The sequence below is a fragment of the Palaemon carinicauda genome, chromosome 22, assembly GCF_036898095.1.
Source record: "Palaemon carinicauda isolate YSFRI2023 chromosome 22, ASM3689809v2, whole genome shotgun sequence".
Classification (NCBI taxonomy): Eukaryota; Metazoa; Arthropoda; class Malacostraca; order Decapoda; family Palaemonidae; genus Palaemon; species Palaemon carinicauda.
The window spans coordinates 53,239,686-53,256,033 of record NC_090746.1 but is presented as its reverse complement, the minus strand read 5'-3'; the positions used below and the strand labels follow the sequence as shown (position 1 = coordinate 53,256,033).

General features: G+C 40.6%; 1 protein-coding gene across 3 annotated transcripts in view; it reads right to left on the bottom strand.

The window, feature by feature from the left end:
• Positions 1 to 1,010: 1,010 nt before the first annotated feature.
• The window catches only part of LOC137616440 (mitogen-activated protein kinase 14-like), a 258,883-nt gene continuing 243,545 nt past the window's right edge, over positions 1,011 to 16,348 (bottom strand). For all 3 annotated transcript variants that reach the window (XM_068346191.1, XM_068346190.1, XM_068346188.1), the window contains exon 10: positions 1,011 to 2,507. In XM_068346191.1, the coding sequence (XP_068202292.1) occupies positions 2,419 to 2,507 (89 nt within the window). In that variant the 3' untranslated portion in view covers positions 1,011 to 2,418. The remainder of the gene's footprint in view (positions 2,508 to 16,348) is intronic.

Genomic DNA, 16,348 nt, shown 5'->3' with positions numbered 1-16,348 from the left:
GACTTTACAAGAATATTTAAAAATAAATACAATAACAGTTTACCAAATTAACTACCCACGGTTAACTACGGTATATAGATGTTAATTAACATTTTATGATGAAAGCTGATAATAAGCTATATTCCTGAGGAAGGAATTAATGTAAGAAAGTTCTTCCAGCTACAGAATTCAATGAAAAAATGTCAAATTTCTGATTATATATAAGCACTTGGGCCTTTCTTTTAAGACAGTTGAAACATGAAATTATTTCATGGTGAAGAATGACATAAGGTGTCTAAATTTGGCTAATTTTCATATCTTTCCTTTTATCTTACCCCTTAACAATATAGTAATGTCAATTAAGTCTTAAAACAATATTATAGGTAAAGAAAAGTCAATACTGTTAAGAAAAACGTTGGCATAAAATCAGTTTTGGAGAGAATATGCTTCAAACTTATACTAAACATACTGTTCTGAAATCCAATAAACTTGAAGTAACAGAAAGACAGGGAGAAAGAAATAAAGAAAACATGTCACTCATGTAATGATTGTCAAAAGACTAACTAAACATTGTATACCTTCCACTAGTTCACTTTAAAATTAACATAAGAAGATAATAACATCATAAAATTGAATATTCAACTTAACATTTAACTACTTTTAAAAAAATTTCACAATAAATATATTTGATGAAAATCACACCCTAATACAGTAAAATCCTTAACTTTCATACAAATAAACAAATCAATGATTACACTGTACATATACTGTACAACATTTTAAAACTAACCTGATATACAGAGCAGAAATTCTAAACTCAACACTAGTATTGTGGAAAACAATTACTGTAATACTGTTACCAAACAAAAATTCAAGACAACACATACTTTAGTATATTAAGTGACAAAAACAAACAAATTCACTAGCTTGTTGAATCATGTGCCACGGTCACATGTTTCAGAATTATACAACTTCACACTTACAGAAGTTTCAAGTACTGTACATCAGAATCAATATTTTAGTTATATAGCATTTACTTGTACTAAAAAAAAATAAAAATAAAAGGCTCAATATAAGCAATCAAATACTATAAATAGGGTAGACCAATACGAAACTTGTATACTGTACTGTACTACTTATGTGACCAAAGCATTAAGATCAAGTGAGCCTCTGATATGCCATATTTAAGAACCCTCTGTTCATTGTTCATTTGTACACATTAGATATGGCATATACACATGCAATATTTACAATATTAAAATGAACAAAAACATTTTCCTGTTCTCATCTGGAGAAATGTGAAACTTCCAAACTCTTGAATACAAGAGAAAACCTCTTCATTCTACACAACTACTTTCTTTATTAGTGATATAATATTGAAAACAACCTAACACTATTTAACAATGCTACTATAAAAATTAGGCTCTTCACTTTTGAAGCAATATATCAATTCAATGTTAAGACAACTTCTACTATGTGTGTAGCTGTGCTACTAACAGTAACGGAGCTGCTGCATGAGTCTGTGGTCGATCATTTCTGACACAAGGTAAAAGAATTATACAAACCCTTCCTTGATGAAATTATCATGGCCCTTTGATGGTTGTCAGAAAGATGAACTTATGACAACTAGTGTCAAGTACTACATAGTACAATACTTCTGAATTAAGATTAATCTCACTGAGATTAGGAACTACACTGACTTTGCAGTTACCTTAACAATAATATTGGTATTTGCACACCCCTGTTTTCACTCTAACATAATCATACAACATGTTCCAAATCTGGTTGCTAATAATGGCACTATTGTGATTCCTAAAGTGACATACCTTACATATACTGTATATAAATGAGCTTGAGAATTCATATGAAAAAGCAGAAGTAAGTTACGTTGGTATTCTTGCATATCACCGAAATATATAGTAAAAAAAACTGACATATGACCATGGAACCAGAAATACCATCACAATAACTGGTAGAAAGGTATGAGTATTTTAAAAAGTATAATAATTAGGATAATGGCAACTATCATCAATAATTTTAAAGATAATTTATTGATTAGCCTAAATTAATCAGCCCTGCTATGAATAAAAAAAAAACATACACAAATAATGCTTTGTCTATAATCAAAGGCATAAAAACTCTTGAGATTAAAATTAAAATCTTAAGATCAGTACTTGGTTGATGGTAGTATCGTCATGAAAATCAGAATCCTTCCTAAGCCTCTGGTGGTTTGAAAATTTCCTTTGAGGTCACACTATCGAGAATAAATCAGCAACCTCATTATCAGATATCTATCTTGTACATATGCCTCAATGCCTGAGACAGTCTTAATTGCCTGTGAGATCTGCTAAAATCTATATACTTAAGAGGAAAAGAAAATGTATTTGATCATAACATGTATAAGAAGAGATAGAATGGTTTCGAGTTTGGCTATTACAATCACTTTGACCCTGACTGCGCCTTCTCAGCCTCTTCAGCAACAACAGTAGGCTTTGGAGTGAAGTCTGTCACTTCCTTGTATACAAGCTCTGTTCAAAACAAAAGAAATATCAATTAGTTTATCTTGAAAAAAGAACAAAAAAATTGGCATAAATCTATTGGAAATTGGGAAAAAATGTTTGCAGAGCAGATAATCATTCACTCTTACGAATCATATGAGTTTCTGAATTTAAAAAAAAAGGATAATCATACAAATATCAAACTTTTGTCCACTATAATAAAATTGAAAATAATTTGTATTTTTCCTAGCTATATATACTTGAGTCCTATGAAACGGATATAATTTCTGCTGCACTGGAATGACCATTGAAGTGTCAAAAGGTACTTGGTTAACAACAGTGAATGCTAGGGGAAAACCCAGCCAACCCCTATTTAGAAGTTATTTTATGTTCCTATATGTATGCAAATCTTTCGTCCTTTAAAATAGGGAGATGCCCTCATTGGTGGGAGGTAGTCCCATACTAGCACACTGGAAGGTTCTTTTCATCCCTGTTCTCTACAGGAGTGAAGAAGATAACTTCACTAGCCTTTTAGCAGCTACCGTATTTGACAGCCTATAGGACACTTTTTATCCAAACTTTTGGTTAAAAAAATCGCCCTGCATCTTATGTATTGTAGGTGAAGTTTGAGACATTCCGTAGGCCTAGGCTAATCTTCTCTCTGACGCTCACTAACACAGATTATGCTCAGTACTTTTACCTGCCCTAAACTCAATGCATCCTCATTTTATTTTTATTGCTGGTATCATTATTTTAAAAATTAATTCGTAAAAATGAAAGTAACTTAACCTGAAATGCTGTGACTTATATTTATAAACATCAGCTGATAAAATTTAAACATCAAGTTATGATTGCGTTCTCAGTAACCTTTAACTTTTTCTTTCCTTAACCTTTGATAATTTTAATGGTATTGTTAATAACTGTAATAATCAAATTTAGATTAGCCTATTTATTTTTCATTAAAAATCCACCATGATTCAAATTATCCCCACTCTTTCTCCAATCAAGCACCATCTTCTCCGTCACACCATATTGTTATTAACAGTACTTTGTTATTGTTGGCTGAACACCAACAAAAGGGTTTTCCTGTTAGACAACATGTAGGAATTTTCAGGGATATGGCAAGTAAAATAATTATAATATCTTTACTAAAAGCTCTTACCATTATTAGTTATCACTTGCATGTGTAAATATGTATTTTTGGGCTCAGGCCATGTCGTCCTGATGGAAGGTTCCTTCAGTAGCTTCCTAAGGGTAGCTACTGAAGGAGCCTTCCATCAGTACGACATGGCTATCTCACCCAAGAATAGATTTTTCGCTTCGCTCAAAATCCGTTGTTTTGTTTGATATGATCAGCGATGAAATGTAAATAAAATATTTTCTGTTTTAGGCAGCGTTTATTAAGCAAAATGATATAAAATTGCTCTTATTTCATTTACTGTAGTTTTATTACAAGAGACAAATTAAACAAAATTAATATTATTAATATTATATAACCAATACTTGGTAAGATATTTGTTGCTGCAAAAGCTAACTTATACACAGATGTGTAAATGCGTTCATTATGATTGGTGATGAAACATGAACAAAGCAATGGTTTTGGTTTCATGTGGCGTACCAGCGTGTTTAGTAAAAGCATGATATAAAATCGTCTTCATTTCATTTATTTTAGATTTTAAGTATACAACACAAGCTAGCATATACACTGATGATTTTGCAATTTACCAGTTGTCTTATACAGCAGATATGACCCAAATTCATTAAAATTTGGCTTAATTTTCAACCTTGTATTATCTGAAGATCGTCTTATATGCAGAAATAAACGACATGTTTCTGCTTCTGTACTGTACAGCTAGACTGTTTTCAACAATACTGTATATACTTAAATACACTAAATTTTTTTTTTTTTTTTTATTGAATATGACCTGCTGAAATGAGAGCGCGTCTTATAGGCTGACAAATACGGTAATCTTAGGAATGTAGTTTTTAGATCCTTGGCCAGTACTATATTGACTCAAAAGGAAGATAGTACTAGGACACAGATATCCTATCTCCCTAACAGGGAGACGGCATCAGCACTGCCAAAAAGGCACATCACAAACATTTTTTGGAAGACACTGCCCCTCTTGCCAGAAGGATGGAGGAGTTGCTTTTTGGAAGATGTAGTTTGCAAGAAAGGTCCTCACAAGCATCAGGTATCAGACTAATGTGTAATGACTGCAGCTGTTGCAGCTCCTTGAGAGGCAAACAAGAAAGATAGAAAAGCCAGCTTTTATAATTCTCCTCGAGATTGGTGCCAAACTAGTTACCTTAGGTGAGAAGTATATTAAGTCCCGTGAGGTAGCTGAGAATGCTACACAACTACTGACAAGCCACCTCTGGACCCAAGAAAAATGGGTCCAGGGGCTGTGGGCAACATCAGTAAGATACAGAGAGGCAAAGTTGGTCCCACACCTTCAGCTCTATGTATGCTGACAGATTTATAAGAAGGATACTATCAACTTGGCATTCTTATAGCCATTGCTTGCATTTAAACAAGTTTTTGTAGCTCTTGAATACAAGGAGCAGCTGCTAAGGACACAACAGATAGTGGGGAAGCTGCAGCCCATTTGTTACACCAACTAATGATGCTCGCTCACTTGCTTTAATAAATGTGGAAGGTAGCAGTTCTGAAGACAGAGGTAATACTGGACGAAATGATTTTCAATAAACTTCCCTCTCAGGAAATGCTACATAACATCTTGAAAATCTGTGAGCAGGCCCTGCCTGGGGCCAGAAGGAAACTATCAGCCAAGTCAGAGTTGAAAGATGCATAGGACTGCCTCAAGACATGTTATAACAGACCAAAGGGGCTAAAGCATAAGCATTAAGTATGTCCCATTATAAGAGCACTGCATTAACATAAATTTCCTACAACACTTGATCTTGCTAAAGAGAGCCATAAAGAAGTTGTCAGGCATTCAAAAATGTGGAAAATAGATTCAATAGCAAAGTCCTATGGATTTACCATAAAACTCTGTACACATCAAGATGCTCAGGGGATCCATGCCATGTTTTGAATCTTTGGGGTAAACCTCATGATGATCAGTAATATAAAGTTATTTTGTCTAAAATATCTTCACAGCAAAAGGCAAAATATTTCCAAGTGCATTCCTCCCTAATTTTTTTGGTAAGCAAGGATGGTCACAGCATTTAACATTACAGAATTTTACTGGACAAAATTATAAAAAATTTTGGATGCTGAGGAAAATGACCTTCAATGAAGGTGACATACCTCCACCAATCCTGCTGACTATTAAATCTGAACTTTATGATTCCAAAAATAAGTCAAAGGTTGATGCAGCTGAAAAACATCTTGCTATCACTTGCAAAGATCTACTAGAACCTTGTTGATAACAGGAACCTAGACCAACTGTGACATGGAAACCGCATTCCATATCCCTGTAGGTTGGATATGCTGAGAATGGATCAAAGTTCAACTGTGAGGATCAACTTCCTCCACATACAACATGGAGGAAATAAAAAGTTTTCAAGACATGTTTGTTGAGAAAGGATGCCAATGAAAGTCATGGATGTTGCAATGGGGGTGACCAATATTGCCTTCTGATAATCACACTAATTCAAGGAGTGCCAAGGAATATGGCTACCATGAAGGAACCTAATATGACAAACTTGAAAGTAAATTGTACTTTTCCTAAAGATACGAACCTGTAGCTATTTATAGGGGTATACTTTTGGAGAAGCAGGAAGAAGAGCCATAAGACTGTTAGCAAGGTATAACCACCCTTCCACTAGTTAGCAGGGGGGGTGGGGGTAGCCTGCTACCCCTCTCATTCACACACCTGGGTTGAGTTTCCAAATTTATCATTTGTTCCCGCACTTACACAAACCCTATGCTATTTATAAGGTATAAGGATTACTTACTCCTTAGGAGGGTGGAAGTCCGAACATACTGGGTTTGATATTTGACACAGGGTGTTCTCCAAACCCACCCTGGCCATAACTGGGAGAATCTTTTATACCTCGTTAAAACTGTGCAGCGCACATTCAGCGGCCTATGGAATCTGTGTGTTTGTGATACTAGCAATGTGACTGGTCTAGGTAAGAGTTCTCCGAGATATAGGAAACTTAGAAAAATTACCTAGACATTACCCAATCCCTCCTTGCAAGGGGTATGGGGATGTAACAAGTATTATAATTATACTAGGTTACACAAAGAAAAGTATTTTACCTGCTAATAGGTGAGGCCAGCTTGCAGAGGACCATGGGTGCTGTTTCCAAAGGAAGGGGAAGATGAAAGAAAGAGAGAAAGTTATTCTTACACATTCATTCCAGACTGATCCTGGGTAACCTTTGCCTCAACCGTTTGCTACTTGTCGATCAAGGAGCCAGAGGTATTTAAACCCCTTGTTGTGCAGCCAAAGTTCCTGTGGGTCACGTCTTGCTAGTAGTGGGCAATGAAGGTAGTCTGATGCTTCCACATGCCTGCCTGAAGTACCTATGCCACAGAATAGTTTCTTTTGAACACAAGGGATGTTCCAGTGCCCCTAACATCATGAGCTCTGAGTCGTCGTGTTGGAGGAGGATTCAGTGCCAGGTCCATGACCTTGCGAATCCAGGCAGAAATGGTGATCTTTGGGATCCTCCTCTTGACCTTCCCCATGCTGACAGTGTGTGCTAACACATGGGAGGGGGCAGCTGCTGAAGTTCTTTTGAGCTAATACCGCAAACTCCTTACTGGACACAGTAACAGTTGATCTGGATCATCAGTTACAGTTTGAAGACTCCCAATCTGGAAGACCCAAATCTAGGATCCACTACTCCTGGATTTTGAGTCTTAGAAATAAACTCAGGGATAAAGCTGAGAATTATCTCTCCCCATCCCCTCGAATGGGCGATGTCATAAGAAAGACCATGAAGTTCACAGACTCAATTGGCTGAAGCCAAGGCGAGTGGAAACACTGTCTTCAAAGTGAAGGGGTGATCTGTTGCCTGGCATAATGTTTCATAGGAAGCACCATTCAGACACTGAAGGACGCGAACCACGTTCGATGGAGGAGGTCTAACTTCCGACTGGGGGCAGGCAAGCTCATAACTTTGTATGAGGAGAGATAGTGCCATCGAGGAAGAAATATCGACTCCTTTCAGTTTAAAGGCCGAGTGGTAGCCTTTTACTCCCGACACCAAGAGGAGCACTTTCTCATGAAGATAAACAAGGAACTCTGCTATTGTTGGAATATTAGCATTGAGGAGAGATACCCCTTACCTGATACCAACCACAGAAGACAGTCCAAATGGCCTGGTAGACCGAAGCTGAAGATCATCGCAGGTATCCAGCCATCCTTTTTGCAATTTGTTGCAAAAATCCTCTCTCAAAGAGGTGCTAGATAGTTTCTAGACGTGAAGTCATAGCAAAGCAACGGCTTTGTGGAAGATGTTTGCATGTCCCTGTTCGGGTATATCTCGTCATGGAGGGAGTCCTCTCGGTACCTCCGTGAGGAGTTGCAGAAGGTCTGGGAACCACTCTGCATGATGCCAAAGATGAGCTATGAGGGTCATAGATAGGTTGTTGAATACTCTGATCTTGTTGAGTACTCTTCTCATCAGACAGAATAGGGAAAGAGCGTATACATCGGTGTTGTCCGTCCGTTATTGAAATGCATCTTGCCAGAGAGCCTGGGGATTCAGGACTGGGGAGCAGTACAGCAGGAACCAGAAGTTCAGGGACATCGCAAACAAAGATTCAAAGGCCACTTGGAGCCCACTATCCGAATCGCTCTGCTCAGATTGTCCACGAGCACATTCTGCCTGCCTGGGAAGAAGCAGCTGATAGTGACACCGAGTTGTCTTCTGCCCATCTTAGCATCTCTACTGTTAGATGGCATAGGGGCTGCGAAAAGGTACCGTCTTGTTTGTTTACTTAAGCCACTACCGTGGTATTGTCGCTCATCAACACTAAGGAGTGACCCGCCAGGAACTGGTGGAACTGTTGGAGGGCTAGATATGCTGCCCTCATCTCTTAAGAGATTTATATACTGGTACCTTTTGGACTCTGATTAGAACCCGGAGGCCGTGTGGTGCAGCATGTGGGTCCCCCACCCTTCTTTTGATGCATCTGAATGAATAGAACATCAATTCCGGGGGCGGAACGAGAAGGTCGACCCCTCTGCGGAGATTTTTGTCTGCCATCCACCACCTTGAGTCCGTCTGTTCCTTTGGTCCTATGGTGATAAGAGTGTCCAGGGAACTGTTGTCTTAATTCTACCTGTTGGGGAATAAATTATCTACTAAATAGATCATTTATCAATAAAAATCCTGCGAATCCGTGATTCCCCGAATATTGTTTTGTGAGTGGGGGGGGGGGGGGGCTTTATCAACCCCACATAAAAGTAGGAAAACATGCAGACAAAGAAGAGGAAATTATCTACTAAATATTCGAGAAAATTTTATATGTTTGCAAAATATTTTGCTTTCATTTCAATATACAGTATAAATAACAGATCGTAACATGTTTTTCCTTTTTGGGCTCGAGCCATGTCATTCTGATGGAAGGTCCTTCCGGCAGCTTCCTACTGTATAATATTTCTGAGAGTGATATTACAAGAGAATTACCGTCAGGTATCACGGGGTTTTAACCCCCGGAACAACTATCCTAAGATATCATGTACAATCACGGACGTATCTGTAGATAACCATGGATATCTGCACCCCTAACAGACTTAACCCAGTCTAGGAATCTAAGGAGAAGGATAGGCGAGGAGCCGTTACATATCCTTTCCCCTCATAGTATTGTCCGTTTCTGATGAACCCTTTCTTTTGTTCGCAGCGTTCCTACTGCATTGTAGTTTTTTGGGTGTGCCCTTTTTCAGGTTTTTAGGAGTAATTTCTTGCATGATGGCTTCCTCTTCGACGTCTAAGTCGAGTACTTTCTTTTACAGTTTGAATTAGCTGTAACTGCTTTAGATCCTGTCGGGAGGCGATAAGGGAGCTGGGCTCTCCGAGTCCAGCTAGCCATTGGGCGGCATGTTGCATACAGAGCCGCCCTTTTTATTTCGTGTTCACTTAGTCTTTTTTCAGTAGTACCATGTTAGCTAGCTTTATTTTAGCATTACGATGCCTTGGGCTCTGTTTTGTGTATACTTTTACTATGTATTAATGTAGTTTCAATTTGTCCATTTCCCTATGAGTGTGTGGATTGGATAGATGGGTGATAACTCTATAGGCTAGTTCCCACTCCCGGGTCTTCCCTAATTGAGGTTATCAACCTGTTGTTATAGCCCTAGGGTTGCTATAGACTCTTGCTCATTAATTGCTGCGTCGATTGCCTAAACTATTAAGTTTAGCCGTACCGTTCCTTCTAATTGGCCATTTCTCTGCGGAGATATAGGAACGACGGTTCTTTCCATGAGCACCCCCCCCCTCTTTGGGCTTATAGCAACAGACTTTAAGGAGGCTATTTTTTCCAATCTCACGTCCTTCAATAGGGGAATGGACATTTAGTACTTTATCTCCTCCTTTCACACCAACTGCAATTACACACAATTTGTGGATTACTATTCTCTCAATTGTCAACATGGAATGTTAATAACCCATTTCTTTCAGCTTTTGGTGACTGTTAGAGGACGTAATACTCATTTAAACCCTTTTCTCCTTACAGGTGGTGCCTATGACAGAGATGCATGCGAAGTGTCGGAGGATGAAAGGTCCAGTCTCATACTGGGACCATCAGGATTGTAAGGACCTACTTCACTCCGGGTGGGTATCGAAGGATACCTCCGATGACAACCGAGTGTTCTCCCGCGGTCCTTTCGCACCTGGGTAAGAGGGTTCGAGAAGACGGTGGAGTTTGATGAAGAACCCTTCCCTTCGGTGGATGACTTTTACTGCCGGAGGTGTACGAGGTAAATCTGGGGATCATCAAGGATTCAGTGGTGCCTATCACTTTAACCCTCACTACGACAACGGCCTCCCTGTCTACGGTGACGATTACTTCTTCCGTGACGGGGGCTGTTCCTGCCTTTTTTTTCCCCCCAAGATCTTCTGCTGGGCTTATGGAGCCCCTTAGTTCCCGAGTACCTCGGGTACTACAATAGATCCGGTACTTATGGCTAACATGAAAGCCTTCATGGAGGGGAATTGGTATTACCAGCTGATGATGTTCAAGGCCTCACATGAAGAGATCCAGGCCTTGAAGAAGCAAGAGGAGTCGACTTGGGATAAGGTCTTGCCCTCCTAGCTACCTTATCGCACGCAGCAAAATCCTTGAAGGTATGTCGGGCACGCCATGCTCTCCGAGGGCATCCTCCACATTGATGCCTACCCCTTTTGCTATGTGAGACTAACTGAGGGGGTTTTGTTGAGGGATGTTACCATCCCTACAGAATCGATCCTCCTGGAACACACAAGGGCCCAACACCGGGCAATGAAAGAGATGAAGACGGCAGGGTGTATCAATACACAGATTGCTGCCTTCGGTAAGAGGTTGGCCACCTTCGTAGCTCCGGACAATATGGTATTCCCCTTTGCCTCGAAGAGCTACGCGGTAGTGGAGAAAGCCATCCATGAGGGTAAGCCTCCCCCAGCTTTGGAAGAGTACAAACAAGTCTCACCTGTCTTACCACATGATGCCATCCACTGGACCAATGCCCAATTTACTTTTGCTGAGGGTAAACTGGATAAGGATGCGGCCGGCCACCAATTTCCCGAGAAGCTGCCCAGGATTCCCGAACACCTTCTTAAGGCCGAGTCGTAGGCCAGAGAAAGGTTGTCAGTGTTGATGTTTTTGTAGTGCTTCATGGAAATGAAATGATCGGGAATTTTGCAGATGCCTCAGTCTTTTCCTTGCTGGCGAAACCTCATCTCGCCACCTTTATGAAGGACCTTTATGCTTCTTTTCAGGCCCGTCGAGCCTGGAGAGAGCATGTACTTGCCACAGTTACCATCCGCCACGAGCCGAAATGTTCCATCACTCTAGCGTCTGGGGAGAAGACCTGTTTCCTTAGAAGGTGTAAAGGAAGTTACGAATAAGGCTGTCGCAGAGCACAAGAGCCTTTTCCAAAAGTGGGGGATCTCATTGAAGAGGAAGTTCACCCCTGGGAGAGGCCCACAACCCAAGAGGTCTTGCAACCTGACCTATCATCGGAAGTCGTTTACTCCTCCCCATGCTGCCATCCCTCAGACTGTCTACGCTGTGCCCTAACAAGTGGTGTCACAGTTCCCGGCCTTCAACCCTGTGTATGACTAAGGGTTGTCTTCCGAGCTCGTCCTGACAATGGAGGCAAGTCCAGGGTTCGTGGACATCGAAACGTCAGTGGAGGAAGAGGTTCACATCCTCAACACAAATAATGAAGGTCTCCGGGTAAGGGGACGGCTTGCCTTGTTCAAGGACTGTGGGTCCTTCAGTCCTTGGACACAGTATCACTTCCAATGGCTTGGGTTGGAAGTGGTAACAAAGGCCACCAAAGCTCGAGAGATTCTTCCAGAAAACAACACCTTATCTAGACTAATATACATAAAACCTTCTGAAGAGAAGAGTTATCCGTTACATGAGATCTATGAGATTTCAAGGTAGTCTATTTTGCGTGCCAAAGAAGGTTTCAAGAGTACCTCAAACTATTCTAGTCTTGTCCCATCTAAACCTATTCGTTCAATGCTACAGGTTCCGGATGTTGACTATTTCGCAAATACGGACCTTACCACCCCGGAAGCTTTCACTGTCTCTATAGATCTTACTGACGTCTTCTGGTATCTTCCGAAAGGTCGACGCTTTTCTCCCTACCCTGGTTTCAGCCTGGAGAGAAAGGGCTACGTATTCAGAGCTATGCCATTCGGGCTCAACATAGCTCCGAGGATTTTCACGAAGTTTACCGACGCAGTCGTATAACAACTTCGGGAGAAAGGCCTTCAAGTAGAAGCGTGCCTGGACGACTGACTAGTGTGGGTTCCCTCAGCACTGAGTGTTCGGAAGCGGCCACTCGAGTTGCACGATTCCTCCAGTCCCTTGGAATTTCAAATCAACTTCAAGAACTCAATACTGGCTCCAGTTCAACACTTCCAGTGGTTGGAGATTTGTTGGAATCTTAAAGTCTCACTCCCTATCTATTCCTCCCTCCAAGAGAAAGGAAATAGAGATGTCAGTCAGGTCTCTGATCAAGTCGGGGATGATCACCAGGCGACGCCACGAGGGGGATGGGTTCTAGATCTTTACAATTCACCTCGGTAACGAACCCTGTCCTCCAAGTACGACTCAAAGATGCAAACAGAGTTTGGGAAGGGAGAGCCTCCAAAGCTCTTCGCAACCATCAGAAGCAGACTCCGGTTTTACTGCACGAGCAACTTAGACCATGGTCCACTGCCAAAAATCTTTCACAGACGGTGCCGTTGCGCTTTCCTCCTCCAGTAGTGACACTTTGTGCTGACACCTCGTTGGATGGTTGGGGGGTTCATAACCCACTCAAGAAAGTGCAAGGCCGTTGGTTTTAGAAATTTCAACTATTCCACATCAATATTCTGGAATCCATGGCAGTCTTCTTGTCCCTCAAGAAATTATACTTGAAAGAGAACATTCATATCCGTTTAGACCTCAACAACAGGGTGATAGTCCATTGCATCGACAAGGGTCGAGGTCTCCTCAAATAAACCACGTTATGATAGCTATCTTTACGTTGACTCAAAAGAATGGTTGGCCACTTGTCAACATTCCACCTTCAGGGAGATCAAGTCCCTGGCCTTGAAGTGGCTCTGTTTGCGACGAGTCTCAACAAGATACTTCCCTGCTAGGTAGCACCAAACGTGGATCAAGCAGTAGTGGGCATGGGCGTGATGTCCCTGGATAGGAATCGTTGGACAAAGATTTATCAGTTTCCACTGTTCAACCTCCTCATGAAGGTTCTGGACATGCTTCGATCTTTCAAAGGGACGGCGGCTCTGGTGGCTCCTCTGTGGCCAAAGAGCAACTGGTTTCCCATCGTCACGGATTTGAACCTCAAGTTGGTGCCGTGACCAACCTGATTCTGTCCCAGGAGGAACAGCAGGAGATTGATTACGCTTCATCATGGGGAACGAACAACCTTCATCTCATGATTTTTCACCTTAACCCTGGGAAAGAAGTTCCAACTTCAACGTGATAAGTGGGTATTTGCGGAAACTATGAGTCGTCTAACACCACGACTTGGTATGAAACGTCATGGACATAATGAGTCAAATACGTCAAAAGACAAAAATCCAGGGTCAATTACTATGGATTTTTGTATAGGTTTCCTGCTTGCTAAGACGTTTAAGATCTAGCTTCCTCCACGATTTCGACTTACAATGCGGCCCTCACTAGACCTATACTGTACACCTTGGATGTCGACTTTAACTCTGATTTCTTCAATAAACTTACAAAGGTTTGTGCAAGGCTGCGGTGCCAGCTCCGCCGAAGCCTATCTCTTGGTCTTTGGACAAAGTTTTGCAATTCTCTTCGGACATAGACAATCAAACAGCTTCTATTCGTGATCTCACTCAGAGAGTCATCTTTTTAGTTGCGAAGGCTTCCGGTGTCCGAATTAGTAACATTGTGGAGCTTTTTAGAGACGAGGACCACATTGAATTTATGGATAATGGTGAGGTTAATTTATACCCTGATCCCGCTTTTCTAGCTAAGAATGAACTTCCCTCTAAACGTTGGGGTCTATGGAAAATAGTTCCCCTACCAGGTGATCCTTCCTAGTGTCCAGTGCAGTGTTCAAAAGGGTATTTACTAAGAACAGTGCAGTTTAAAGGTGGTCATTTCTTTCAAAAGGAAACATTGGGGTCTGATTTGTCTCTGAAACAGTTAAAGGCAATAATTACTTACTTTATATGAAGAGCGGACCCGGCTAGTGTGCCATCAAGTCACGACCCTAGGGAAGTGGCTTCCTCCTTGAACTTTTTCCAGTATATGTCCTTTGAGGGACTGCGGGCATATACTGGTCCACTTGGGTTTTCTTTGGGCATTATCTGAAGCAATTGGAGGAGATACTCCATTTTGTGGTGGCTGCGGGAAGAGTTATCAAACCAGCTGCAATGGCGTAGCTCACAATGCGTCCTAGGGCACTCCTCCAGCTTGTTATTAGCAATTAGTAATCAGTTGGTTTTTGCTTCAAGGAAAAAAGGAAGAAAATGCATTTAATCATTTCCTTTTCGGGTTCACGTGTCTTTTCGACACTATGTTTGTTCCTTCAGTGCTACAGTCTATCTATCTAAATGGTGGTTAAACTATATCATTTGGTTCAGGTGATTACCCCTTTTTTTGTACAGGCGTGATCATGTGTGTATTGATTAGGTTTATCATGTCATACGTTCCCTACGGTTCCTTATGTCATGTATTTGTCCCCTAATGTTACCTTATGTCGGGGTATGGATGGGATGTATTTACTTTGTACGAAAATTTTCCATATGCAGTTAATGATGGTTGCTCGTTAACCTTGGCACTGATTCTTGCGAGTAAAAGGCTGTAAATTGTTACATGCCTTTTTATTTTACGGCCTACTATTATGATTATAATTACCGTAGTGGCGATAACTTTAGTGTGCCTTCTCATTATTATCCTCCCTGAACACAATTGGATTTAGTCTCCTGGCGGGTTTTGGTTCCATACGCCTTACCTACAATGCCTCCTTCAGTTTTGGGTTCCTTAGGGTTCCCGACCCTTGACTCGGGTGATTTTCCAATTGTGGAGGGTGGTCCTTTGGTCCTTATTACTTCCTTGTTGGACCATCATGCTTGTCATACTGCCTCCGAACTGTTCTGGGATATATAGTTGAGAGTGATACCTATGCCTTGACGGAGTAATCCTGTAAGTGCAGTTTGGTATTGGGACCTCTCTCTTTGAGGCTTCCTACCGAGTCACAGGTAATTCTCTGGTATACTTCCATCAGGACGACATGGCTCGTCGAGCCCAAAAAACGGATTTTGACGTAGGAAAAACCTATTTTTGGGTGAGATAGCAATGTCGTCCTGATGGCCCACCCGTTACGTTGTCCCTAACCGATGCCTTGTCGGATGCCTCTTGTCACAGTAGTTACGCTGCTATGTGGAATGGGTGCATCAGAGACAGACAATACTATGAGGGGAGAGGATATGTAACGGCTCCTCACCTATCCTTCTCCTTAGATTCCTAGACTGGGTTAAGTTCGTTAGTGGTGCAGATATCTATGGTTATCTACGGATACGTCCCTGATTATATACGATATCTTAGGATAGTCGTTCCGAAGGTTAGAACCCCGTGATACATAACGGTAATTCTCTTGTAATATCACTCGCAGAAATATTATACAGTAGGAAGCTGCCGGAAGGACCTTCCATCAGGACGACATGGCTATCTCACCCAAAAATAGATTATTCTTACGTCAAAATTTTTTTTTATCTCATGCTTATTTATGTACAATTAATTTCATATCAATAAGTACATTTTCAAGTTGAAAAACACAATGAATATTAACTTAATGTATGTACTGTATGAACACACAATGCTACTACGCATATCAAACACATTACTGTAGAGATATATTTTTCTTTCATTTCGGTAAATAAATACCAAATTGTAACATATTTCTTCCTTTTAATCTCATGAATATTTATCGATAATTATATTTACAGCAATAAGTAAATTTTCAAGTTAAAAAACACAATTAACAGAACTGTATTGTACGTACGAACAAACAATGTTACTACGTATATCAAACACAATAGCAATTTATTTTTCCTTCATTTTGGTAAATAAATGACAGATCGTAACATATTTTTTACTTTAAATCTCATGATTATTTCTTTACAATGAATTTTATATCAAGACATTAAGTTCAAAACACAATAAACAAAACTGTATTGTATGTACGAATCCACAATGC